Below are 27,705 nucleotides of genomic sequence, written 5' to 3'. Positions count from 1 at the left end.
TTAAAGTGAATTTAGCTCATGAAACAGCAACGTTTGGGCAGGGAACAGCCAGACACTTTCTATCACTGCTGCTGAGTACAAACCAGAGATCTTTGCTGCAGTGGCAAATATAATAAGATGTAGTACAGTGCACAGTGATATGATAAAATGCGATGCATAAGAAAGGTTAGGATCAAGCAGCAACGGCTAGTCCTGAAAAATGAAGCCAATGCAGAAGTGCAAAAAATTGCAATACCGATGCCCATATAAGGGCATGAGACTGCAGGGCTATGTGCACACTCAGAAATCACTTAACATCAAATGAAGACGATGCCAAGAATAAGTAAATAAATGTAAAGTGTTGTGCAGAACCTAATTAGTAAAGTGGATGCTGTGCTTCTCAATGAATCAAAGTGTTTAAAACACTTGGAGACAGTGAGTTTTTGAATAATACTACCACTATTATTTTACTGATTTATTGTATTGAACATTTGCAAAGATTTAGTATCAAAACGTGTTCAATGAATTTCTGCAATTTAGACTTTATGAAGTAGTTTTCCAACTGGGTTTGGTTATTGAAATCATAAAGATATTCTATATTAACTGCTTTAGACTATGGCTGTTGTTATAGTGTAAAAGCACATATCAGTATTTGATTTTACTCGTGATTTACATAACTTTAAAAATCTGGAGAACCCGAATCTGATAAACTCAAGAATGTAAAGAAACTCTAGGTCAGTTTATTGATTGGTGAAGTGTATCTGACTGAGGTTTTAAAGGTTTTATGTGGAATACTAGATCAAAATTGCAATTTCAGCTGAAATTGTGTGGGGATACTGAGCGCTGAATTGTGGAAAAACTGCTGAAAATAGCCAAAAGCACAAAAATAGCTGAAAATAGCAAAAAAAAAAAAAAAAAAAAAAAAAAAAAAACCATAAAATGGCATAAAAGTAGCTGAAAATGGCATTCAATAGCTCAAAAAAGGATAAAAATAGCCTAATAGCCTAAAATAGCCAAAAGCAAACAAAATGGCCGACGTGAATATCAGTAGTGTGGATGCTCAGCATCCTCACTAATTAAGGAATGTCCATCTCTGAAATACTGTATGTAGAGCGAGAATTCAGTTTTCAGAGTTCAGATTTATGGGCGTTTGCTTTCTGTTTCTCTACAGTTGATGTAAGAGATTGTTTGACGTACTAGAGTCAAGAATTTATTTCTAATTTTTGTTGTATATACCTCCGTGGACGATAAAGTACTGTCCCCCCAGCCTACAGCAGTGTAACAGGAAAGCCCACCTATATAAATCTAAAACCTCCTCAGTAGAAAAACCCTGATGTGTGATGCTTGGGGGCCAAGCTCTTTTTACCTCTGACATGATTTTTTAAGTTGACCTGAAACATGACTCTGCCATGTGTCATGTTTGATTAAGGTGCATACATGAATATTTTTGACAGATCAGTGAGTCGATAGGTGGATCTTGAGTTAGCTTCAGATGTTTTGATTGGCTGTGAGCGTCCCAACACCTCTAACATCTGAGGTGCCTGAGGCGAGAAAGTGTGTTGAGCTGAGTGATAGAGCGACTAACATGTGCAGCAGTCATCTGTGGAGACAATCTAGAGTCTGGATGAGGAAATAATCATTCCTAAAGGAGAACCAATCAGAAGAGAGCTCAGAGTAAACCGGAAGAATGTAACATTTGAAGAAGACACAGGCTGTGGATTCACTGTGGTGTGAAGGAGGGTGTTTTACAAATTATCCTGTGATAGCCAAAAACCCGGGCTTGTTCAGAGCAAGATTATCAATGTTAGTATTTATTATAAATCTGTAAACCAATATCGGTGCATCAGATACTGTCAAAGTCTGATATCATGCTTTGATTTTTGTGATCAGTGACTAGAAGCCTAATTCCATACTTTAAAACACATTTTTATTCATCAGAGTAACCCCAGATCCATGTCCTCATCTTAAATTTTTATTCTTTACCATTGCTGTCTTTTTTTTTTTAAAGATTTATTTTTGGGCATTTTTGTGCCTTGATTAGATAGAGGAGAACAGTGGTTAGAATCGGAAGCAGGGTCAAGAGTCAGGGAGAGACATGCGGTAAGGGGCCTCGGGCCGGATTCGAACCCGGGCCGCTCGTGTACATGGGGAGCGCCTTTAACCACTAGACCACCTGCTTGCCCCAGCCCTTGCTGTCTTTAATAAACTCTGTCCCACTACTTCTCTCTGGGTTTGATTTGGCTCCAGGGAGGAGGATCATGACCATGGTGACCAGTTTGAAGGAATGTGGGTGAATGTTTTGGTCCGGGGGTGGGGTTGATGTTGGGGTCATGAGAAAAACTTTGTTCCTCTGTAGGATGGGAAGGTCTGATGCTGGTATTTGGTTGACATGTCTCATGGTTTTGTCAGTTCTTCCTGATTTTTCATATCATAAGTATCCAATTATTAATCAAGAAATCACTGAGATTTATAAATGACAGACTTAGAGGAAATTCTAGAAGAGAAATCAGACGTTATTCGCAGAGAACAGAGTGAAGCTTTAATTTCACAGCTAACACTACAGACGCTATCACGCTAACATTCAAGGTTTCTTTATGTCAATATTTTATTGATTTTCTGTGGAATCAATCTCTGATTTTGTATTTTATCTGAACAGAACTATGGTGTGGAGTCAGATAATCTGAAGACTCTGGTGGGGAAGATGAGGGCGGCTCATCACAATCTGAACAGCGCCGTGTCGCAGCGCAGGAAGAATCCCATCTACAACAGCAAAATCTCCCATCAGCCCACCAACGAGTTCCTGACCGCCGTGATGGAGCTGATTGGAGCCGCCAAGAGTCTGCTGGGCTGGCTTGACAGGTACGCACTAACACCTTCTTTTATGATCCATGGTGTATTTACAAACCAGACAGAGGGAAAAAGCTGGATTCCTGTTTTTATTAAACATGCCAATCAATCCATCAGAGACGTATAAGAAGCAGGTTCATACAGGACTGCTTATGCTTTCATGTCTAAGCCTCATGACTTTAGATGCTCTGGTTTATAAATGCACACATTTTATAAGAGCTAGGTTCATGATAATCATGTAAAGCTGCAGTTCAGACCCAAGCAGTGGAGACAGTGTACTCCATGAGGTTTTTAACCCTCAGGCATCGCTTTAATTTACTACCCTTTAGAGTCATTAAGGACAAAAATGTCCACTTCCAAAAAACTGCTATAAAAACTTCACAGATTAATACTTATTCTGCTTTTTTTGCATAAACCCCTTAAACAACTTCAGCTGTGCTCAAAACTACCAAACATTCAATCATTTTGAGGATTGTAACCCTTTAAATGCCAGTTTGATTACTTAACAGGGCTGTATATTAACTTTTTTTGCCCATAGCGCTGGTGCTACAGAGGTTGACAATCTTGTAGCACAGAACACAAAACCTGTAGCACAAGAAAATGTTTGTTAGGGCTATAAACCCAACATGTAACCAAAATATAAGTTTAGTAAGTGAATGTACTGGGAAAAACAAAACCAAAACAGCCTAAATTACAGCTCTCATTAATGTCTACCAAAGCAAACAGCCAATCATAGAGAAGAGATGCTGATGGTTCATCTCCACATTCAGACACAAAACAAGAGCAAACTGCTGGAAGCTGACTAACTTTACAGAGGTGTTGGTGCTTGAAGATGATTAGAGCAGTATGATTTGGAAATCAGACCTAGAGATCAGACAGAGGAGCAAATGAGCTCAGTTAGTGCTGCATCTGTTGATGGAATCCTTTTGTTTGTATTCATCAATATTTTTCTACTTTAGACAGGACCAGCAGACAGATGAAGTCTTTTCTGTGTTCATCCTTATTACTTAAACTTTAGTGTGTTCTAGAGACTGAAGTATGTTTCTTTGTTCATCCTTAAACTATGTTTCAAGGACTGAAGTGTTAGGTCTAAACTACATTTATATATTGGTATTGATACCAGCTAAATTTAATTTGTAAATATCCCATAAACCCCAATATTGTGCATTCCTAGTCAAACTAAGAAATATAGTGAAGTTTTATGTTCTTATGTGGGTCTTTTTTAATGGATTTCTTGCAGGCCAATTCAAAAGGACCAAGGGCCACAGTTGTTTGGACACCCCTTATAAACTTACTGATACTCAAAGTAATAGGAAAATATTCTAAACATTATTAGACACTCATTAAGCTCTGTTAAGAGTTTGGTCCATATCGTACTTTCACACTAGGGTCTGATGTTTATAGAGCTAATGTATGCTACATTCAGACGCGTATTAGCTTGTTGACCAAACAGAAGCAGCTATGATATTAGTGGAGTAAAACATGCATTTTTTTACACATTAATCTTCAATCAAGGTTCAAGGTTCTTTATTAGTACCCTAAAGGGTATATTTGTTGTGCAGACAGGAGTACAGCGTCCAAGAGACAAAAAACAACAACAACAATACAATACAATACAAGACACAATCCACAAAATACATTAAAAGCTGACATTAAAATGCCAAAACAAACACTGAAGAATTCAATCAAGTCATGATAAAGTGCTCTAGACGACATCCATTCTAAAATAATTCTCTAAAAGTGCTTAAGTGTTTTTGAAGGCTCTCTGAAATAATACAAATTCTTTTCTAGTTAAAGTGCATCATTTTGTGCTTATTTGGTTGAGAAGTGCAATAGCTGCAGGTACAAAAGTGTTCCTGTAGCGTTTTGTTCTCCCTTTAGGAGCAACAAAGCGACAACCTGAGCGAAAAAGTTGGAACTCTGAATTTGAAGGGTGAGAGCAGTCATGGAGAACAGAGCTGGCTTTACGCTGCAGCTGTGAGGAATACAGATCTGATAGGTTGAGATCTGTATTCCACACAGCTGCAGCGTAAAGCCAGCTCTGTTAATTCTTAATCAGAAGTTAGCGAAGACTGAGCACTCTGTCCTCTCACTGACAGCCAACTCACTGCGACCATCAGTGCGTAATTGGAAAAGGCGAGGCAAACAGAGAAGTAAGCTAGCAGATACACACTTTTAACATCGCCTAGCCTACGTGCCTTTAAATAAAACTTGGGATTGTAGCAGCACTTCTCTTCAACATAATGACACCTGTACTGCGTACGCTCTGAGCTCTGAGGCCACTCTCTCACCATTGTGGAGAATGGCCGCTCACGCTTCAGAAGCACAGGATTACTTATTATTAGAGGAAATAACATTCCACTTGAGTCTAAAATGTACCAGGAATAAGAAATAAATGGACTGGGCATGAAATTCAAATCTCAAATCAAAGTGGAGTGAAGTTTTTGGAGCAACAAGTAAAACCGAAAGTCTTATCTGCACGTCTGGCATTCACACACCTCTAACTTTGTCATAGCACCTGTGCGATGAGGAGAGAAAACCTCTTAGCACAGACCAATTTTCTTGTAGCATTTGCGACATATATGTCACACTGTACAGCCCTGGCCTACATATTTCCTGCTTAGCTTGTACAAAGATAGTGCAAACATGATATACTGCAGCTTTAAAATAAACCAGGCTAGCCATGATATGGCAAACTGTATTTTAATTTCCAGAGACTGGCTGGTTTATGACTTCAGTATACTAATTCATATTAAAGAAAATAACTAAAACAAGCTACCAAACAAACTATTTCACAGATAAGGGATTATGCTTGCAGGCCCTTAACTTTTCATTAAAAATGTGTTTTTAAAAGTGATCAGTGGAGGAAAGTGTGACCAGCATTCCTCTCTGTGTTGTCTGACCAGCCTCTGTGATGAGTGTTGAAATGGTCACTACATGTGTAAATAGAAAACCCAGCAGCTCTCAGTTATTAGTGGTGCTCCTTGTTAACACGTGTATGTCTGTCAGCTTTCCACGGTGTGAATCCTTCAGCTCCTCTCAGCTTGTTTCAGCTTGAAGAACATTCCTGCTCACTGCAGCTGTTTCACATTTACTGCACTGATGACACCTGACGCCTGTCGTGTATCGGGTCGCTCCCACGCAAACACCTTCAGCTTCAGAGATTGGTTCAAATATTAAATCTGGTCTGTTTTTAACATTATTAAAGTTCAGATTAATCTTTATAAGTACCTGAACATTTGTAGTGTGACTTAAAGACTTCAGCTGAGGAGTATCTCAGGTTTTTGGCCATCTTAGTGAATCTTGGAAAATGTGTAGCCTGTTTGCTGGGATGCACAAACTTATTTGTTTATACGCCTGATCTTTACAGCTGATAAAGGCAGATTTTATTAGCAATAATATAGGTAGATATCTGCAGATATTCATGTCATACTGATAATATCCTGCATCCCTGCTGTTTTCAGTGTTGTAAATCCACTCCTGATGATCCCAGCAGGTCTCATGGTCATCTCACTGTAACATGACTGGTCTCTCTGTGCAGAACTCCTCTGACGAGCGCCAACGACTTCACCTCCACCAAGAGCAGAATCATCCAGCTGTGCCTGGAGCTCACCTCCACAGTGCAGAAGGTCAGTGAGGCTCAGTCATCGCTCTTCTCTTCTCACTGTGGCTGTCTTCTTTTTTCCTGAGACTGATATTCTGTTTTGCTCCATTATCATCATCTCCAAGGTTTTCTGTGTGAAGCTTGTGTTGGAGAGTCATCAGAGAAAGAGGGAAGGTCATGGACTGATGTTGGACTTTTCATGTTTTACTGTTTATTTCAGGCTTTGATAATGGAGCTGATAACTTCTGTTTACCCGCTCAGAGTTGCTCTGATGATGACTCTCTGTCAGATATCAGAGTTAAATAAACAAATAAGAGGAATTAACTTTACATTTGAACTATTTTTCTTCATTCCTTCATCTTCCCCTAACATCAGCCTGGCTGTTTGAAAACTATTGTTAAAACTAAAAACTTCGTTTCCTACTCAGTGTTTTCAGAGCCTTGATATTAATGATGGTGTGGTGTTTAATTAAGGGTGAAATGTATAATACACATTACTCTCTCTGATATTGGTAAATAGTTAATAGATTTAAACTTGTATAGCACTTTTCTAGCCCCCTGAATAGACAAGTGCTAGCATTTACAATAAGCTACCAGCGGTCAAAAATTATGACTTTTTTTTCTCAAGAAATACCATTATACTGGTGATATTAGAACTAGGGATGCATGATATTATTGGCTAATACCATTAGATTACCAATCAAGGATAATTGGAATCAGCAGATGCAAAAAGTTTTTTTTTTCTCGCGGGACATTGTGCAGTTAAATGTTTCTGCAGTGGGACGTTGTACAGTTGGATGTTTCTGCAGTGGAACATTGTACAGTTGGATGTTTCTGCAGTGGGACATTGTACAGTTGGATATTTCTGCAGTGGGACATTGTACAGTTGGATGTTTCTGCAGTGGGACATTGTACAGTTGGATGTTTCTGCAGTGGGACATTGTGCAGTTGGATGTTTCTTGCAGTGGGACATTGTGCAGTTGGATGTTTCTGCAGTGGGACATTGTGTAGTTGGATGTTTCTTGCAGTGGGACATTGTACAGTTTGATATTTCTTGCAGTGGGACATTGTGTAGTTGGATGTTTCTTGTAGTGGGACAATGTGCAGTTGGATGGTTCTTGCCTTGAGACATTGTACAGTTGGATATTTCTGCAGTGGGACATTGTACAGTTGGATGTTTCTGCAGTGGGACATTGTACAGTTGGATGTTTCTGCAGTGGGACATTGTGCAGCTGGATGTTTCTTGCAGTGGGACATTGTGCAGTTGGATGTTTCTTGCCTTGAGACATTGTATAGTTGGATATTTCTTGCAGTGGGACATTGTGTAGTTGGATGTTTCTTGCAGTGGGATATTGAACAGCTGGATGTTTCTTGCAGCGTGTTGTTGGCTGCACAGTTGGATGTTTCTTGCAGTGGGACATTGTACAGTTGGATGTTTTCTAGAAGCTTGTTGTGATTGCACGCTTGGATGTTTCTTGCAGTGTGTTGTTGACTGTCCACTTCGATGTTTCTTGCAGCGTGTCGTCTCCCGATGTGTGAGGTTTTTGCAGTTTGAAGGCGTCTCCCCACTGTACTATCATGCAATCATCTTGTCAGCCCGTTTACAGGGAGCTGTTATTTCTGCGACCACAGGAGGAATCCTCTCAGTGTCTCTGGGAGGCGTTCGCTGTCCCTCCCTCTGGTTTCACTCTCCTGTAGGCTGTCATTTCTCAAATATTTGCTTTCCCGCTGATTCCTTCCTTTTTGTTCACCACACTCGGAGTTCTTCACACAGACAGGTTTCTGAAAAGGAAAAAGTCTCATATGATAGGATAACTTTAGAATTTACCCATTTTTTATCAAGACAGTGGGCTTGCTGTTTTGGTTATAAAGAGGGTGATCTTCCAATTATGTTCTTAAAATTCCCCCTCTAAATATGTCTAAATCAGATAACACTGTCTTCAGGCTTCAGCCTCTCTAGCATGTCCTTATGTGGACAACATCCTCCCTAATTTTACTAAATAAAATATGTGTCTGTTACAGTTTGTGGTCATACATGTGACATTTGGGTATTTGGGTCACGGAGCATTCCTGAGAAAAGAAAATCAAATATTTCTACATTTTGGATGCAGGTCAAGAACATTTTTGTATTAGAAAATTGCTTCCTCTTATTTTAAGTGAGGTTGGCTTTAGCAGTTATGTAGAAAAACTGTTCTAGAGTTTAGGAGCTGCTACTGCAAATGCACAGTCACCTCTGGATTTAAAATTTCTACACTAGAAGGCCTTTATCAGATGTTTGAAGAAGGCAGCTGGTAGAAGATGAACTCAGTTATTGATTATATATGCAGGAGACAGGCTATGCAGGGCCTTGGGATTGAGACAGGAATTTTTGTAATCCATTTAGAAAGGGCTGGGTATTCTCTAAATAAATGGAATAATGAGCCATGATGCCCACAGTTAATGCCAACACAAATCAGAAGTGTCTGATCAACTAACATGCCTGAGTGAAAACGACCAATTATACAGTTTTTTCTGCATTTTTTTAAGGGTTAAAATCCATTTAAAGCATTAGTATATGGGGGATAAAGAAGTCTTTATCATCAGTTTCTTCTTTTTTTATACCCTGTTTTATCTGGACTTATATCAGTTTGTGATAAACTCTCAGATGTTTGTAGACGTCAGACTTAGTGTCTCTTCTAATTGCAGGACTGCACTGTTTACGAGATCGAGGAGAAGATTCTGGAAGTGGTGAGTATAGCTTCTCTTTTTCCCTCTGGGTTGCATGTTTGAAGACACACAAGCACACGGCCCATACGTACACAGACATTTCCTTTTCCTGTCCCCTCGTGTTGGCTGTGTGTGCGTGTGTGTGAATCTGCAGGTTTGTTTGTTCAGCTCAGTCAGAACCATCCTCTTCCTGTCTCAGATAAAACTTCTTGTTGGCGGTGTTGATGTTCCCAGAATCCTGAATCAGCTGATGTTAAATCACTCTCAGTCCTCATCGGTTTCTAATAAGACAACAGGCATCATAAATCCACAGGGAAAAGCTTGTATCAGTAAAAACACATCCTGGTCTTATTGAAGCTTTTCTGCAAACGCAGCGAGACGGACGGATGACTCTCTCAGTGTCCTGATAGATTAAAAAAACTGCAAACAGGAATGCTTCATTTTCTTATCTGTCAGTGCTGTTTCATCCATAATTCATAGTCTTTTTTCCTTCATTTTTGTACAAATAAAACAAACAGAATAATACATTTTAATATATTTTAGTTTTATTTTCTTCACCCTATAATTCCTTTACTGCGCTGACCTTGAATGCATCATAACATAACGTCTCCTCGTTGTTAGCTACTTTAGTTACCCCGCTGGTCCAACATGAACTGGTCAGTATCTTTTCAGTCGGGTTGGCTCCATCCCAGCTTCCTCCTCTTGAGAAGAAGAGGACAAGGTGATGGCTGTAGTAACGGAGGTGAAAAAGCATCTCAAAGCGTGGAGACAGCAGAGCTGTGTTATGGCAGTGTTGCTGAAATCAGTGTTAATTCTGACAGCTATTTTTGTCTCAGTCTTAGTCTTTAGATTAAATGCCTTTTAGTTTTAGTGACATTTTAGTCATTTCTATCCTTTTTAGTCGTAGTCTAGATATTACAACACAAGCTGCAAACTCATTTATTTATTTATGATTTAAAATTTTATGACTATACCTGCTATCACAATAATTGTTCTACTTTATTCTATTTCTTATCTTAAAACATCCTAAATCTTAATCAAGGGTTTTTTTTTTTGGTTTTTATTTAACCCTAGTTATGATCATCTATGTTTTTCTGTCCAGTTTTTTGGGCTTTGAATTATTTTGAATGGTGTATCTTTTATCATTGTTTTGTTATTATTTTTATGAGTTTTTTTATGCTAATTTTAATGTTTCTTTTTAAATGGGTTTGTTCGTTAGTTAGTTTGTTTGTTAGCAACATAACTCAAAAAGTTGTGGACGAATTTTGATGAAATTTTTAGGAAATGTCAGAAATGGCATAAGGAAGAACTGATTAGATTTTGGGAGTGATCCGGATCACCATCTGCATCCAGGAATTTTTTAAAGGATTCTGCACTAATGGGAGATAGGGCTAATAGCGGAGGTCTGCGCTCTCTGAGTGCTTTTCTAGTTGTGTTATTGAATTACTTTGTGCGCATTACTCTCTAAACCAGGGATGTCAAACTCGAGGCCTGGGGGCCAAATCCCATGGTACGGTAATATACGGTAGGAGTACACAGTATATGCGGTAGACGGTATAAATGATATAAATTTGGCCTACGGTAGAGATTTGGACTCTACCGACCAATCGTGATAACGCTTGTTAATGACGTCATCGTATCTGCCTCAGTGTGAGTTAGCAGGCAGAAAAACGTGTTTTTTCCTCTCAAAGTCTGACGGCTGTACTGCAACTAAGTCAGCCTGCCTGGGGCTAGTGCAGGCACTTTGGCTGGTCGCAGAGGCCAGCGCTGCAGCTCTTCCTCTTACAACGGCATAAACAACCATTTAAAAGTCTGTTTTAACTTATGACTTTCTTTTCTGAGTCCACAGTGAGTCAAAGATCCAGGCTACAATGTTAAATGAGGTCAGAAAAGCTGCTGTAAACTAACCATATTCCCCGGTACAGCAGCCAAAGCTAACCTAACTCAATGCTAAACACAATACTTCCATCAAGCTCTTCAAAATAAAAGTCTGTTATTTTTCTGAAATGCTTTATTGTGAACACCTTCACTAGGAAATGTGTTAAAGTCATTAGCAGCTTAACACACCTCATCAGGTTAGAGATGAAATACGAAACTTAGAGTGCAGTTAGACAGAAGTAAACCTAGAGAGACTTTGAAAAAAAAAAACGTTTTCTGTGTTCCTATACTTGGAGATAAATTGAGTATGCCATCAAAGGAGAAGGGGGTTAATAACACTTGAATTTGGATTAAAAAGCATTATCTCTTTTTAATTTTGTAATACTGTGATATAATACCGTGTCATCAAAGGCAAGAAAAATAGCGTGATATGATTTTTAGGCCATATCGCCCAGGCCTAATATACAGCCCGCAAGATCATAGCATATTTCCATTATTGCTGGCCCTCCGGTATGAGGTCTGCAGATTTTCTCCAGTATAAAAATGTAAATTTAACCTTGATGATTTGAAATATCTTTGTTAAAGTCATCAAAATCTGAAAAAAGTAAAGAGTGAAAATCAAGAGATAAAAAGCCAGGAATGTTGGAAAAAGAAAAATTGTCTTTTCATTTCATGTCTCTCAAAATTGTGACTTTTCAATTCATGATTTTTACTTCTTATATCATATTTTGACCTTTCAGAGTCATAGTTTTAAATTTTAAGTCATATTTTGACCTTAACTTATTTCATTTTTTTTTCCTCTTATCTGGACCACCCCTAATTTTGGCTGTGTAATCTCATATTTTTACCCCTTAGACCCACAATTTAAAATTTTGACTCATATTTTACCTTGTAAGCTCATGATTTCAGATTTTATGTATCTCACATTCTGACTTTCCAAAATCATGAATTTTACTAAAAAACATAATTTTAATTTGTGTTTTGACCTTTTATCTCACTTTTTAATATGATTTTCTTGAGCTTTAAACTCATTGTTTTCACCTTTTTTTTTCAAAATGATTTTTTTTTATCAGTGCTTTTTCATTTTGTATAACTGGTGAAAATGAGGTGGACAGTTTATGGTTAAATGTTGACCCTGTTAGGCCCTCAGGTCAGACCTAAATCCAGAATCCGGCCCCTGCTGTGGTTGAATTTGACACCCCTGCTCTAAACCTTTATACCATTTTACCTTTTGTTAGTCACTTTTGTACATTCCTGTAAAAAACTTTGAACTGCAACTGAATTTGTTTGAAAGGTGCTATATAAATAAAGTTTGATTGGTAGTTTTAGTCCATAAAAAGTCCTCACATTTTACTCTTTACTTTTAGTCCAAGCATTTATTCTTTTGCCTAAATCTGGTACCAAACCATGGTCATGTGTTCTCTTCACTCACTGCTTTCTACAGCTGAGAGGGAGAATAGATACAGATGATTTGGTTTTAGACAGATTTACCCACAGTGGAGAAGTATCACAGATTTTAAATGTCAGATGAAAACTAATTTACATTTTAGTCTAGTTTTAGTCATCTTGACGAAAACTAGACATACTTTTAGTAGGGGTGGGAGAAAAAATCGATACAGCATAGTATCGCGATATTTTGCCTGGTGATATATCGTATCGTCTCATCAACCAAGTAGCGCTTTTTTTCCAAATTCATTACTAATATGAACTGAAGTCTATGATAATGGAAAATAAAATCAGTTTTTGGACAATTGTTTGTCCAGTGAGATCGGCAGAGGTGACGTCATAGAGCAGGAGAAAGTTAGTCTAGACTTTCTCTTGGAAAAAAAGCTTTTGACAAACATTTGTAGTCATAGTTTTAGTCGACAAAATTAACACTGATCTGAAATTCCCTACAAACACTTGAACACTCTCTTCCTCCTGACCTGAGCACATCTATAGTTCTCATTCAGAAACTCCAGCAGTGATGCAGAGGCACCTCTGTGCTGTGACTGTGTGAGAGGCTGGGGTTCAGTTTGTTTGTGCAGGTGACACTGAGGGAAGCGCTGCAGAGAACGATAAAGCCTGAGAACAACAACAAACCATCACAGCCAGAGCAACAGTAGAGTTAGTGTGTTAACAGAACTTGTTGATATGTTTTTGTAAACCAGGCTGAAAAACTATTAAAATTTGCAAAGCAATCAAGAGGAAATGCGGGGATTAACTTCTCTGAGTAGAATGTTTTTCTTGTTTACTTGTAATTTCCTCCCTGCTTTCCTTGACCTCAGATCCCCTGCTGGGCTGCAGGGTTCAGAATAATGATAACATGACGCTGAGGACTGTTTGTGCAGGCCTCAGGCTTCTAGCAGATTCTCCTGTTTGTGTTCAACGAGACCAACAGCTACTGAACTGCAGCATGAAGAGCTTTAACACTGAAATACTTAGGAGTATGTTGGCCTTTATGTTTCTTTCCTTCCCTCATGAAAAGGATGCAGAGGAGGAAAGCTTTCTTAGACTACAGTAGGCTGCAACTCTGATTTCCAGACTGATTTTTAAGAACCGAGGCTTTTCATCACTGGACAGAAACGATTGAGCATAAAAGCTCTTCTCTGCCTTTTTCTTGCCTTGTTTTCTTCAAGATAAAGATTTTATTGTACTCTACATTCTATTCAGGCTATAAATAAGTGATATCTAACACAGGGTCCAAGGATATTAGAATTAGAGATGCTCTGATTGTTATTAGGGCAGCAGGAACAGTTTAGCCAATGACGCTGTTTTTTTAAATACTTCTTTTTGGATAGTGCTTGTTTGACCATAAATCAGATGAGTTGGCAAACAGGTCACTTTAACTGCCATAAAATCTCATTTGATTCAGCAGATATATATACTAAATGGATAAACATTGATATCTGTTTGTACCACTTAATTTGGATGATAGCTGATGTTTGAAGGCTGATACTGATGTTAACCTGATACATCCATTGTTGAAATCTTGATACTTCTTTATTTTTCAGTCCCATGTGTTATAAAATGATAAAATCTCTGTTATTTTAATGATTCATAGAATTTAAAAGTTCCAAAGCTTTAAAAAGGTTCATGTATTTGTTACTAAAGGTGTATTTAAGAGGAACTAAGCCACCTTAACTGGAAGGCAAAATCCTGCAGACTGAATTTTGCAAATGATTTAGAAAAATGTCAGTACAGTTTGGACACTGTGTTGGATAATGCCTGCATGTTTTGAGGACTGAAAACTCCTCCTATGGTATTTAAACAGTCAGATACAGTTGAACTTTTACAAGAGCCATATTGGTGCTAAATCCTGATATTTGACAGCTGTAACAGGGCCAATGGTCAGATCCTGTTCCTATCTGTAACAGCTGCACTTTGGTCTATGAAGCTTAAGGTAGACCGATCGTCATGACCGATTATTGAGGCTAATGGTTGACAATTGGAAAATTATCCATTTCTGCATTTTATTTGATCGATAACTGATCAAATTAAGTATTCAAAAGGTGCAGTTCTTTGATCCCACAGTGCAGAGAGTCTTCCCCTCTGGCTTTGTCAGTCAGCGATACTCAACTCATGGCTCTTTTATGTCATAATTTGAAATATCATTCCCCAGAAAACCTTAAGAAAGAGTAACTTTGACGTCAGAAAATATCTGTTTCAAATTGCATTAATCAGTTTAGTCCCACACTTCTACAGTAGGCTTAAACTGTCAAACTAAATTGTCAACATTTATTTTTTGTCTGTATATTTCCATTGCCCTTATTTGCAATTTTTGCCCCTTTTTTCGTTTTTTCCCACTTTTGATCTATTTTTGCTTAATTTTGCCCATTTTCCCCACATCTTTTGCCACTTTTCACCTACTTTTTCCACATATGTCGAATTTTTGCCCTTTTTCACAGTTTGGCCTCTTTTTTACCCATTCAAGCTCCTTGTTTCCCAAATTTGCCAATTTTCTCCACCTTTTTGCTGCTTTCTGCCCATTTTAGTCACTTTTTACTCATTTTTGCCACATTGTTGCTGCTTTTAGGTCATTCTTTTGCCATCTGTAACTCTTTTTTTGTCATTTCTTTCCCATTTTGCCACTTTCCTACCAATTTTTTTAATCACTTCTCACCCAGTTTTTGCCACCTTGTACCTATTTTAACCCCTTTCACCTATTTTTGGCCACTTTAACCCATTTTTGCTACTTTTCACTTCTTTGAATATGGCTCTTTCAAAGGTATTTTGATACATTTGTCTCTTTGGTGAGCAGGGTTGAGTAACACTGCTCTACAGTCTCAACTAATGTCTTTTATACAACACAATCTGATTGGCTAGATGTCACATGAGTGCCAGCCAATCAACACTTCAGCTTGGGCGCTACTGACACAGTCAATTCATGACATCACTTCCTGTTTTCCAGCTTCTACTGTATTGCTTTGAGTTGTCTCTCATACTGATAGAGCTGGGGATAAATATTTTATTTGCCTTCAGTTTTTTGATCATGCAGTTTTACTTTTGCAAGGTCAAGATAAATGCATATTGGGTCTAAATACCGATTATCAGTCTCATGAACTACTAATAATCCGAATCCGCCCTGAAAAACCAATATCAGTCAACCCCTAATTTCTGCATCATGGTGACGCAGAAGAAGAGAAAAAAGCAGAGCAACAGCAGTATAAAAGATAGATTTACGGTTGTCCTGGCCATGTGTCTGTTTGAACTTCGTCAACAATTAAAAAACCTGTAGTAATCAGTATCTGTACTGGTTAAATGAGTTTGGAAATGCAAACAATCGATATATATCGATCCAGATCGATGAATCGTTACACCCCTACTGTTAATAGAGCTGTGGAGGGCTGGTTTCATTGAAAAGACTCACAAGTTGAATCCTCATTTTATCACACTTTCACTAGGAAGGGAGTAAACCTAAAAAATGGCCTGCTGCTTCCAGACCTGTCTTTCAGTGTTAGAAGGCAGTGTTCATAACGTGACCCCCTTGTTGTTATTATGCAGTTTGTTAAATTGTTTTCCAGTCCTGGGACACTGCCTGGAGGCTTGGGTATATTAGGGAGCTTGAGACCAGGTTCCTGTCTTTACCTGCTTGGAAATAGACCAGCCAAATCCAGGCTTTTTGAGACTTTTGTGCAGATTCTTCAGTCTTTTTCCTGCATTAATGATTGAAAAACAAATGCTTATTTTAATCGAACTGTTCTCCTTTCTTCCTGTGTGTTTCAGTCCCGAGCTCTTAACGGCGTCTGTGAGAAGACAGTGCAGGCAACGTCTGACCCCTCCAAGAGTGAGATGTCGTGTCTGGAGGAGGTGCACATCACCAATGTGAAGCCCGGGGAGGGACTGGTGAGCTCAGAAAATAGATGTTTAACTACATTAAGACAAGAATGCACAGTCCAAATGTAGGACAGACGTCATCGTTCACATCCAGACCGTATCAGCGGGACATCTCTGTCAGATAAATGCCGAGTACTGAAAAAAGAAAAAACCCACAACTCAAACCGACTTCCCCCGAGAAACACTAACAGGTAGTTTACGGCTGCAGCATGAACCACAATCAGCACCGAGTCTAAAAGAGAAACAGATGTAGGCCTAGGAGGAAAACCTCCAAACCACCACAGCAGGAGGAGATTATAGAGAGATTTATATAGAAGACTCGTGTATGTTCTTAAACACCAGCCACTGTTTTATCTTACAGGGTATTTACATCAAATCCACCTATGACGGCCTTCATGTCATCACTGGAACTACGGAGAACGTGAGTCTGCTGCTGGGTCCTCCTCAGTAAAACAGATCTTTAAACACTTTTATACGGCACTACAGAAGCATGAAAACAATTCATTCTGATCATTTCTCAAACTTAGACACATTCTGAGCAGTAAAGATAAAGTTAATCTGTGTTTGAGGACTTAATTCTCTGGTTTGTGAGTCTGACGCTGTGATTTCTGCTCCTCAGTCTCCTGCAGATAAAACTCAGAGGATTCATGCTGGAGATGAAGTCGTTCAGGTCAACAGACAGACAGTGGTGAGTCATTGTCTGCTCTTTTTATTAATGGTACATGAATTTGAGCTTGTATGGTCTGACTACTCAAAGCACTTTTTACATCACAGGTCCTTCTTAAGCTGCACGTTCACTGAATGATTTTCACTGAGATTCAGACAGGAGTTTTAGTCCTATGACTCACTCAGAAGTCTGGATGACTTTCAGCCTGTCACACAGTGGCCGACCACGGCCTGACAGCTGCTCCTGACTGATGGGATGGATTTCTGACATTGAGGCAGTTTTATCCACACGAATACCATTTTGATATACCAATAAATACAGGGCCTATAAAAAAGGATTCCCCCTTGAACGTTTTAACCTTTTATTGTTTTTATAATCGATCATGGCCAATAGAATTAGGCTTTTTGACCAAAAAACAGATTCCAACAAAGTAATGTCAACTAAATAAAAATCCGTAATGACACATAAGTGACTGCATAATTATTTCCTCTTCTAGTCAGTATTTAGAGTCTCCTTTGTCTGCAGTCTCAGCTCTGACTCTGTGTGGATAGGTCTCAGTCAGGATCAAACATCTGGACTCTGGAATTTTACTCCATTTTTCTTTGATAAACTGCTCAAGCTCTGTCAGGGTGATCAGGGATCAGGAGTGAACAGCCCTTTTCAAGTCCAGACACTAAACCTCTATAGGATTGAGGTCTGGGCTTTGACTCGGCCACTCCAGAACATTCCCCTTGTTGTCTTTAAACCATTTCTGTGTAGCTTTCTCTGGATGCTTCAGCTCATTGTCTGACAGGAAAATAAATCTTCTCTATGCCATAGTTCTCTGTCAGACTGAATAAGATTGTCCTCCAGGATTCATTATACCCTCTACCTTTACAAGCCTTCCAGAGCTGGCTGCTGAGAAGCATCCCCACAGCACCATGCTGCTGAGAGGCATCCCCTGCACATGATGCTGCTGAGAGGCATCCCCACAGCACGATGCTGCTGAGAAGCATCCCCACAGCATGATGCTGCCACCAGCGTGCTCCACAGTGGGGATGGTGTGTTTGTAGTGATGTCAGTGTCTTGTCTGATGGTCTCAAAGCTCCATTCTGGTCTCATCAGACCAAAGAACTTTCTTCCTCTTGACCATGGAGTCTCCCACAGTCCTTCTAGTGAACTCTAGTCCTGATTGAATCTGAGTTTTCTTCAACAGTGTCTTTCTCTTTGCCACTCTCCCATAAAGCTCTGACTGGTGAAGAACCCGGCCAACAGTTGTTGTCTGTAGAGTCTCTCCATCTCAGCTGCTGAAGCTTGGAACTCCTTCAGAGTAGTCATAGGTGTCTTGGTGTCCTGTCTCACTAGTCTCCTTCTTGCACGCCCACTCAGTTTGTGAGGACGGTCTGATCTAGGCAGATTTACACATGTGACATATTCCTTCATTTCTTCATGATGGATTTAACTGAACTCTCGTTGAGGTGTTCTAGCAGTGATTCTCAGAAGTCATGCACCTTAATGATCTGACGGTGTTTCTTTAATGGCAGTTGAGTTGGAGTTTTTATCCTTTAGTACCACTCTGTACAGTCATGTTGTAGCTCCAGGTGTCTGTACTAAAGCTCATCTCTTTTACTCTCAGGTGGGCTGGCAGTTGAAGCACCTGGTGGAGAAGCTGAGGGCGGAGGCGGGAGGCGTGACCATCGTGGTGAAGAAGAGGCCGTCTGGAATTTCGGGAGGCTTCGCTCCAGCGCCGCTGAAGAACCTGCGCTGGAGACCGCCTAGTGTCCAGGTGAGCTGAGCTGACACCAGGGACCAAAGAACAGATTCATAAACTCACCGATGTGGTGTCTTTCCAACTCCATTTCTGATATTAATAACAATAATAACTGTTGTTATTATTATTATTAATATTATTATTACAATAATGATAATAATAATAATTTTATTTGTAGAGCAACTTTGAAAATCCAGATTACAAAGTGCTTTACAAAGGCAGCAGAATTAAACACGTTGGTTGTAAAAGTGCAACCTGTATTTAAAGCTTCCTCTTCGATTGGTTTATATAATTAGTTTTTTTGTGGTTAGGCATTTATTGTCTCTTTATTCTCTAAACTACTGTGTGTTATTTTTTACTATTAAATGTACATTTTTTAACTGTTTTCTCAAAAGCTCAACCAGACAAGAGTTTTGAAATTAACACTTTCTATGCAGCACATGAGCTTCATGCTCCGTTTGCACGGCAAACTTTAAGAAAGAACAAATGTAAAGCACGAGACCCAGTTTAACTAACACCTAACCTTAACACAGTGCAGTCCTAGTCTGGTTGTCATGATTCTTTGCATTTTTACACTCATACTGTGCATTTTTAGATCATAACTTATTTTAGAATAAATTACTAATACTCACTGTCTTATATTAAATGTTTTATGTTCAGTATGCATGATGGTGTATGCTATCTTTGGGAGATAAATTTCTAACTTTGTGGGATGATAAAGTTAGTTTTAATCTGAAATCTGACTTCAACCATGCATGCTGCTGCAGAGGCTGAGATCATGGCGGCCACTGGGAGATGTTTGCACCCTCCAGTCAGCCGTAGGATTCCTATAGAAGCTGAGGCGTATTTTTAGCTTGTTGTTGAATATTAACAGGTAGCTGTGAGAGAAGGCTTCAGTGAAGGAATAGATAGATTGGTTTAACAGGAGGGTTACCATTCTGAAGATGCCTGAATGTGCTTGAGTTTGTCTCCGTGCCCCTCCCCCTGGATAAATAAAGCCCCCTCTCTGGTCCATCCTCAGCCCGTCTGTCATCGTCTCTTCAGTGAAGTTGTTTCTGTTTGTGACTAGACCAACCAGAAATCACAGCAGCCGCTCTGCCTGCTGCTCCTCTGAGCGGTGTGGGAACAAAGACTCCCTTCTTTACTTATCCTGGAAAAATCCGACAGGAAACACTCAGAACATCAGGCTGAGTTGATGTCAGACATCTTTAGAAGGTGACTCATTAGTTACTCAACAATGTGACAATCATGATTTCACCAAATCAGCCTCGGTGTTGACAGAGCTCCAGGATGTATGTTTAGGACAGATATGTGTCTAAAGTTCCCTCGAAGGTCTGAGCTGTGTCATCAGGGTCTAATCTTCTTTAACAGATCTGAAATCAGCCCTTCTGTACCTCAGCTTCATTACTACCCTCCATTTACTCTGAATCTGAGATGTGGTAAAGCCCATCAGATGTGTTTTTGAAACCCAAACAAAGGAGAAACTGAGCTGAGAGAAGTGTCGGCGATTATGGAGCCAACGCAGGAAACAGGAGCCTCGTCTGGTGCTGAAAGAAAATAATGATAAACAGATTCGCACAAATTACTTATCTTAAAGAAATCTCAAGTATCAGTTGTTCCATTTACACACAAAATAATAAAACATTCTACAATAGAGAAAGAAAGTTCATGTGTTTAAAAACGCTGTTAGCAAAACAAAAAATGTTCAAAATATGATCAAAAAAGTACAAACAAGGCTAAGAGTCAATCCTGTTTGTATTTTTACCCCTACCCCTGGTTTTCTTGAGCCTCTTTGTCCCTTATAGTGGAGAAATCTCCCCCTACAGGTAAAATAACTATGCATATTTTTACTGGGTATTGGTGAGTACACAAATCTAAAACTTCATACTTAGTGTATTCCTGAAGAAATCTCTTTTTCTCTCCTCCTGTCCAGAACTCTCCAGGAGCTCCAGGTCTCATCAAATCTCCACATCCAGAAACCTCAGTGAAGAGAGGAAAGACAACCATCCTGGATTTATACATGCCTCCTCCTCCTGCAGCTCCGTACAAACCACAGTGAGTACTACACTAGTATATCTGAGTGTAGTGCTCAGATATAGGTATATGTCCTCACTGCATTTATCCTTTCTTCATCACAAACATGCCTCTCCTCCTGTTTTGCTCCTCTTTGCAGAGACGTGAACATGAACGTGTCTCCTGGTGTCAAAATGAGGCCCAAGTCTCCAAACTCGTGTCTGGACGCAGACGCTCGTCGACGCTCCAGTTTTATGGAGAACAAGAGGACGTCTGTCAGCCCTCCAGCTGAAGTCAACAAACCTGTCCCAGTTTCTCTGAGACAGCGCTCATCTGGACGCTGTGAGTTCACACTTCTACACTGCTGAGGGTCACTGAGATAGATTAGTCCTAAACTAAACCCTGGTCCTTCAGGTGTAGAGCATAGGCCAGCGTTACTCAACCCTGGACAACCAAAGAGCCAAATTATTGAATAATACCTTTGCAAGAGCCACAATCTGAGTGGTGAATAGTGGCAAGAATGGGTTAAAGTGTCAATAAAAATAAATTAAATGGGGCAAACAGCAGGTAAAAAGGGTAAAGAAGGCATAAAATGCCAAAAACTGGGTGAAAAGTGACAACAAAGGGGAGAAAAGATGGCAAAAAGGGCAGAAACTGGCAAGAGTTAGACGAGAAGTGACACAAAAATGGGTTGCAGGTGGCAAAAATGTTCAAAAAGTGGCAAATACATGACAAAAAATGAGTGAAAAGTGACTAAAATGGGTAAAAGGCAGTGAAAGGTGGGAGAATGAGCAAAAAAAGCAGCAAAGGGGGGTACAAATTGGGGGAGAACGTGTCATTTAATGGCAAAAGGTAGCTTAAATGAGTGAAAAGTGGCAAAAGCAATCAAAAAGCAGGATAAAAGAGTCAAGGACTGGAGAAAATTGGGCAAAAACTGGATAATAGTGGCAAGAATTGGCAAAAAGTGGGAAAAAGAAGTGATAAAAGTAGCCTTGAACCAGTAAAAATTGATTAAAAGTGGCAAAAAATTGCAAATAAGGGCAATAGAAATATACAGACAAAAAATAAAGGTTGACAATTAAATTAAAATGGGGGAAACAAACCAATTAATGTGACTTGCAATGGATTATATCTGAGGTCAAAGTTTCCCTTTTTTTAAGGTTTTCTGGGGGAGTAATATTTCATATTAAGACATAAAAGAGCCACAAATCATCACAAAAGAACCACATGTTGAGTATCACTGGCATGGACTAATAAATCACCATGGGCTTCATTTACATGTAATTGGATTTGTTGAAACCTGTAGACAGTCAAAGCAAGCTTCTAGATATTTCTGATGTTATATTTCAGAGCGGCACACATCTGACCAATCAAAACCCTCGTTGCTGCCTATCCTAGTTGTGTTAATGTTTGTTTCTCAGCACTAATGTAAACCCTGAGTTCTCTCTTACCCTGGTCCTTCCAAAGCTGACTTTTAGTTTGTTTTATAAGAAAAGAAATGAATCTGATGGTTGCAGCTAGTGAGCTTTTATAAACAAGTAAGACGATGATTCTTGTATTATTACATTTATAAATTAAAAAGTGATTCTTTTATTATTATTGATGCTTTTTTAACTCTAGTCATGCCTATTGGTTTGCAGGTAAACCCCGACCGGTCTCCATGCCCGTGGAGATCTCAGGAGCGTCCGACTTTTCCTCCAAACCCAGTCTGAAGGGGCGGAAAGGTGAGCTGTAGCTGTCAGACATTCTTAACTAACCGTTATCAGTAATGGTCGCCTGTCTGCCTCATTAACACCCTCAGACCAACCTCTGTAAGGAGCGCCGCGTGCTTAGAATTTTTACCTGGTTGATTATTAACTGTGAGGGCTGCTGCTGCTGAATCCACTCAACTGATCTCACCGAGACTCTTGAGGAACTTTCTCTTCCAGGGTAGAGCTGTTAGTGGGAAACAAAGAAAGTTAGCAGAGTTTCAGTCTGACAGTTTGACTGTTTTCCACTGACAGAGTTGAATTCTTTCTTTTTTTTTTTTTTTTACCTGTGGCCTCGAATCCAAGTTTGGGATGATTGTACATCTTCGTTATTAATGTAGTTTAGATTTGAGTAATTAAGTTGTTTACGTATACAAAGGCTAGAGTAGAAAACTAAGCTTTACAATAAAAATACCAAAACAGGGATTTTAAACCCAAAGGAGAGACATGACTTACCAACTTCACTTCTGTCCATGGATGTTTCTTAGACTGTTTTGTGTCCTTAAGAACAGCCAGAGAAAAGTCCTTCATTTACATGTGTTGTAAATTCAGTTTGAACCTGAATCCAGTCTGGTTTGTTTTACACTCATGAAGCTTTATTTGGCACAGTTCTGCCATTTTCTGTTGTCACTGATCTCAGAAAAATGCATCAATATTGGTTTTACCTTTCGCTAGCATGGCCTTCTGGTGCATCTGTGCAGCAGCATCCTGTGTCGGGCCATCCTCTCCTCCACGGCCTCTCAAATCCAAACTTGTTCTTCAGGATTGGGGGTTTGTTGGTATCGCTGATGAGCAGAGCTGTGATTGGATGACAGCTGTCACTTTATGCATGCATGATGGGCTGTTGGCTGTGACAGATGATCTGATCCTGGATCAGCAAAGAAAAATCAGTACAAACTAGAACAAGGGGCGTCCCACTAGGCCAAACAAATCCAGCACAAATACAGGACATCCCGGCTTATGCAGGGCAGCTGGAGACTCTAACTGTGGACCTAATGAGCTGTCTAGTAATTTTAGTAATGTTGTTTCTGACTGGTACAGATAAACTGTTTAACCCACTCATCTCTAACTAAAGAAAAGGATTTCCAGTTCCTTCATTCATGCGGTCTCCTCTCCTCCGTCTCAGGTAACAGCATCCTGCACAGATATCTGAGTAACGAGGGGATCAGCACCATCACCGAGGAGGAGCCGTGTTACCCTCTGCCCTACAGAGGACACCCCTTAGTCCGCGGCGTCGACCACATCAGAGGCAGCCAGTGCTTCATCAGCTCTGACCTGCACAACAGCGCCACCATCCCTTACCAGGAAGCGGCGTCCAAAAAGTCCTCGTCCACCAGCTCTGCTGCAGTAAACAAACAGTCCACGTCTCTGTTTGGAGGTCTGCTGAGCCGTCTCCGGCTGCTCAGTCACTGACCGAGGCTGAATGTGGTTTAGAGAGTCAGCAGGATCCATCACAAGGAGGTTTTCTCCTTTCTCAACCTCAGGACATCTTTAAGGCCTAAACTGAGAGACAAGAAACCATAAAAACGTCTGGATTCAAAGATCTCATGGTGAAGAAGGTTAAAAATGACTCACTAGTACTAGTTTTTCATATTTACCAGGTCAGTTTTCTCAGGATGTTTTCAGGTGTGAGTCTAAGGATTAAAATGATGTTTTCTATAGTTTGACATGAAAATGAGTTGTGAGTACCTGAGAAGGATTTATTCAGATTAAAACAGCTATCTACACAGATTAAACCAATGACTATAGAGAAAGTACAAGTTTTCACCACCACCACAGGCTCTCCTACGCTCTATGAAGAGGAAGGGCTGTCGTTTTATGGTCTTATTTTATCCACAGATGTTTCTAAGTCCTTCACACTGCACCCTGAAAGGTCACATATTTGACCCCTTTAAGACAAGTTTATATCGGTCTCAGAGGTCCCCAAAACATGTCTGTGAAGTTTGTTGCTGTAAAAACTCTCCAGTATTGATTTCTGCATGTCTAAAAACCCCTCTGTTTCAGCCCTGCTCAGAACCAACTGTTTCTGTGTCTGTAGCTTTAAATGTTACTGAGCTGTCTGACTCCGCCTCTGACTCCGCCCCTCTCAGGAAATTGATGTGGCTCTCCTGATGGAACAGAGAGGAGGATCAGGAGAAGTGGGTGGAACTTTCTTTAAGAGGGGAGGGCACACTGAACTTGGGGGCGGGGCTAACCCCCACATGACATCATGAGGGGAAAATCTGAGAACGGCTTGTTTCAGCACACATCTTCTGAAAGGTGGAGTAAGAGAGGGGGGAGAGAATGAATTTTTCTGATTCTTGGGGGGATTGTGGACAGGCCAGGGTCACATGCTTTTGTTAGAAAATCCTGAAAAGTGATTTTTGTATATGTGATCTTTAAATGTCTCCTAAAAACTTCTATCCTCTGGGATTTCTCGATCACTATTTTAAAGAGACGTTTCCTCTGTCTGCATCAACACTGGTAGAGCTCTAAAAAAGCACAGCTCAGTGTACAGACCAGGGCTTGATATTAAGGGACCGTCCACACAAAGGCGAGCTAAAGTATTTTATCATATCAGCATTTCATCCACACAGAACCGGCATTTTGGGAGCCTGAAAAAACTTTTTGAAGCCGGGTTCCAGAGTGAACGAATCTGTGAGCGCCGCCTGTTTCATCTCCGTGTGGACAACCAAATGCATCTTTCCTGAGACACTTACATCATAGCCTACTTAACGCGGTGCAGCATTTCAAGCCTTCCCTGTAGAAAAGTGCCCTACAGAGATTACCACTGGGAATTTTCAGGTGAGAGTATTTCATCCATTCAGTGACCTGACCCTGTTGCCATCCAGGTGGGGGCAGAACCAGGCAGGAGGTCTGCAGACATCCTGAGAGGAATTTATCCGCTCAAATCTCAGCTACTGCAGCCACTCTCTCTTAGTATCTGTCATTGAATTTAAAAAATAAAAAATTATCTAAACATCTGAAGTTCATGGACCTCAAATTTCAAGACTTCCATTCTTAGTTTTATTCCTGCTTTTATCATTTTAATAATTTAGAAGGCTGTCAAATATCTAAAATCTCTCTATATGGCTGTCTGAGTCTCCTGAAAATGAAGCTGGTTTTTGTTTTCAACTGATTTTTATTTCTTATATTCAAAACCACGACAAATACGCAGACTCAGAAATAGTGAAATCTCTCCAGCCTTGACGTCAGAGTTGAGGATAAAAATCTGAAACAACAGTGTTTATCTTATTTAAAAATACTGAAGCATTTCTAAACGTCCCAGCTGCTGCAGCCTCTATGACCATCTCTATCTCAGGACCTGTTAGTGACTCGTATTAAGGATTTTTACCATCGTTTCTGTGTATAAAAGGTTTGTAAATATGTTTTATAGATTTTTATCAATGCAGACCAAGTTTCTACTACGAAAAGTGCTTTTTCAGACTATGTATTCATTAATGAGCAGATAAAACAAGTAAAATACAAGAGCTCAGCATGTCTTATACTAAATACTATAAGGCTTAACAAGTCTCGTTCTGACAGTGACACTGTTATATATGTGTTTAATGAGCAATTATCAATTACAGTTTAAAAAATGAATACACACACACACACACACACGTATATATATATATATATATATATATATATACACACACACACACATACATACATACTGCCCCATATAAAGCAGCTTGTATGTCAAATGGCGAGCCCAGGTCCACGCGCAGCCTCTGACTGGTGGTTCGGAGCTGTTTTCAGTGGAACACGAACTGGTTTTTAGGATAAAAAAAAAAAAAGGCAAAATATCTCTGATATGGAAGCAAACAGCTGTCCATACGCTTTATTTTGCAGGAAAATGAGTAAATTGTCATTGTTTCCTTGAGATTTTCACTTATTTATCCTGTTATCTTGGATGGAAATGTTTTCGAAGGTTTTCATATGAATATTTGTAAATGTCTTGTCACCTTTCAAAAATGTGTTATAATGGTAAAACATAGTGAAATGAATTGTTTGCGCGTTCAGTCTTCTGTTGTGTTCCTTCCAAGGTCCAACTTTCAGCATTTTTTTGTTGAATTAATCAAATAAAAATTTAGAAATTTGTGTCCCTACTTCACACAACAGTAGGTGGTGGGTCCTGTGACTGGACCAGCTGAGAACCACTGCTTTAGAGATTTTAACCTGAGTATTTATGTTAAAAACTTAAATCCAAGTCAGAGTTTATTGTGGAATATTTGCTGCCATCCTTTCAGAGATTTGTACCCTCAAAGCTGCTCAACGTTTCAGTCAAATCTAGTTATCTAAAATCTTTCTGGCACTGTACTTAAAACTCCTGAATTTCCTCTGAAGAGCTCCTGAATATTTGAGGTTTCTTCGTGACCTCTGGAGTAAACTTTGTGAAGGAGTTCCTCAGGGAAGCGTCCTGGATCCTCTGATGTTTTTAATCCTGAAGGACCTTAAGACCACTTTGTTTGTAAAGAGTGATTCTGATTCCTGTTTTGTGCCTTTGTACAAACAAAACATTATTCAGAAAACGGTGAAAGCTTGTTTAAAATACTAACAGAGATGAATGAATGTTGTAAATACCAGAAATAAATGCCTACGTTCTTCACTAGAGGTAGTTGTTGAAACAAATGAGCATTTCTTTGACATTTCAGAGTTTGGATTGTCATTTTCTGAATATAAAAATGAGACAGGATGTCTAAACTGTGGGTGTCCCGGTTTTACAAGGTTTTGTCTTTTTCTAGATTAAATGCACCATTTTTTTGTAAGTATTTTAAATATTTTGAACAGTCACGTAGCTGCAGTTGTTTCAGTCTAATCCAGAGCTCTCCAGTATGATGCCTCTATGATGCTCTGTTACTTGTACAAAATATAAAACAATAAAGTGCAATTTATTTTAAAAGATTCCAGGTTTCATCCAGTATTACCAAGTTAAAAACTTCCTTTAAAGAAGCGTCCAGGGGCTAGCATCACTTCTGGTCTCTTTTATAACATCTCTATTTTGTGCAGGGGAAACTGTTGATATCCACGCATGTTTAGACACAAGGGCAACACAAGAGAAGTCCTAGGATCCCAGTCTTTAATTAAATTAAATTTTCACATGCTATCTAAACTGGCGATGTTTATGTATTTCTCCAGTTTAGATCGAAATTTAAACTAAGTTTGCAAGTTGATAATATAAAAAGTATTTAAGATTCTACCAACCTCACCTC

General features: G+C 39.4%; 1 protein-coding gene across 1 annotated transcript in view; it reads left to right on the top strand.

Moving 5' to 3' along the window:
* The window catches only part of LOC121521887 (connector enhancer of kinase suppressor of ras 3-like), a 65,563-nt gene extending 41,061 nt beyond the window's left edge, over positions 1 to 24,502 (top strand). Inside the window, exons 3-13 of the mRNA XM_041806081.1 lie at positions 2,636 to 2,838; positions 6,368 to 6,455; positions 9,115 to 9,156; positions 16,219 to 16,338; positions 16,691 to 16,750; positions 16,949 to 17,017; positions 18,612 to 18,761; positions 20,680 to 20,801; positions 20,920 to 21,101; positions 22,400 to 22,483; positions 23,634 to 24,502. Of these exons, the coding sequence (XP_041662015.1) occupies positions 2,636 to 2,838; positions 6,368 to 6,455; positions 9,115 to 9,156; positions 16,219 to 16,338; positions 16,691 to 16,750; positions 16,949 to 17,017; positions 18,612 to 18,761; positions 20,680 to 20,801; positions 20,920 to 21,101; positions 22,400 to 22,483; positions 23,634 to 23,920 (1,407 nt within the window). The 3' untranslated portion in view covers positions 23,921 to 24,502. The remainder of the gene's footprint in view (positions 1 to 2,635; positions 2,839 to 6,367; positions 6,456 to 9,114; positions 9,157 to 16,218; positions 16,339 to 16,690; positions 16,751 to 16,948; positions 17,018 to 18,611; positions 18,762 to 20,679; positions 20,802 to 20,919; positions 21,102 to 22,399; positions 22,484 to 23,633) is intronic.
* The last annotated feature ends 3,203 nt before the right edge of the window (positions 24,503 to 27,705 follow it).

Source organism: Cheilinus undulatus, linkage group 14 (assembly GCF_018320785.1).
Source record: "Cheilinus undulatus linkage group 14, ASM1832078v1, whole genome shotgun sequence".
NCBI lineage: Eukaryota > Metazoa > Chordata > Actinopteri > Labriformes > Labridae > Cheilinus > Cheilinus undulatus.
The sequence above is the reverse complement of the archived record's forward strand: the minus strand, read 5'-3'. Positions and strand labels throughout refer to the sequence as shown.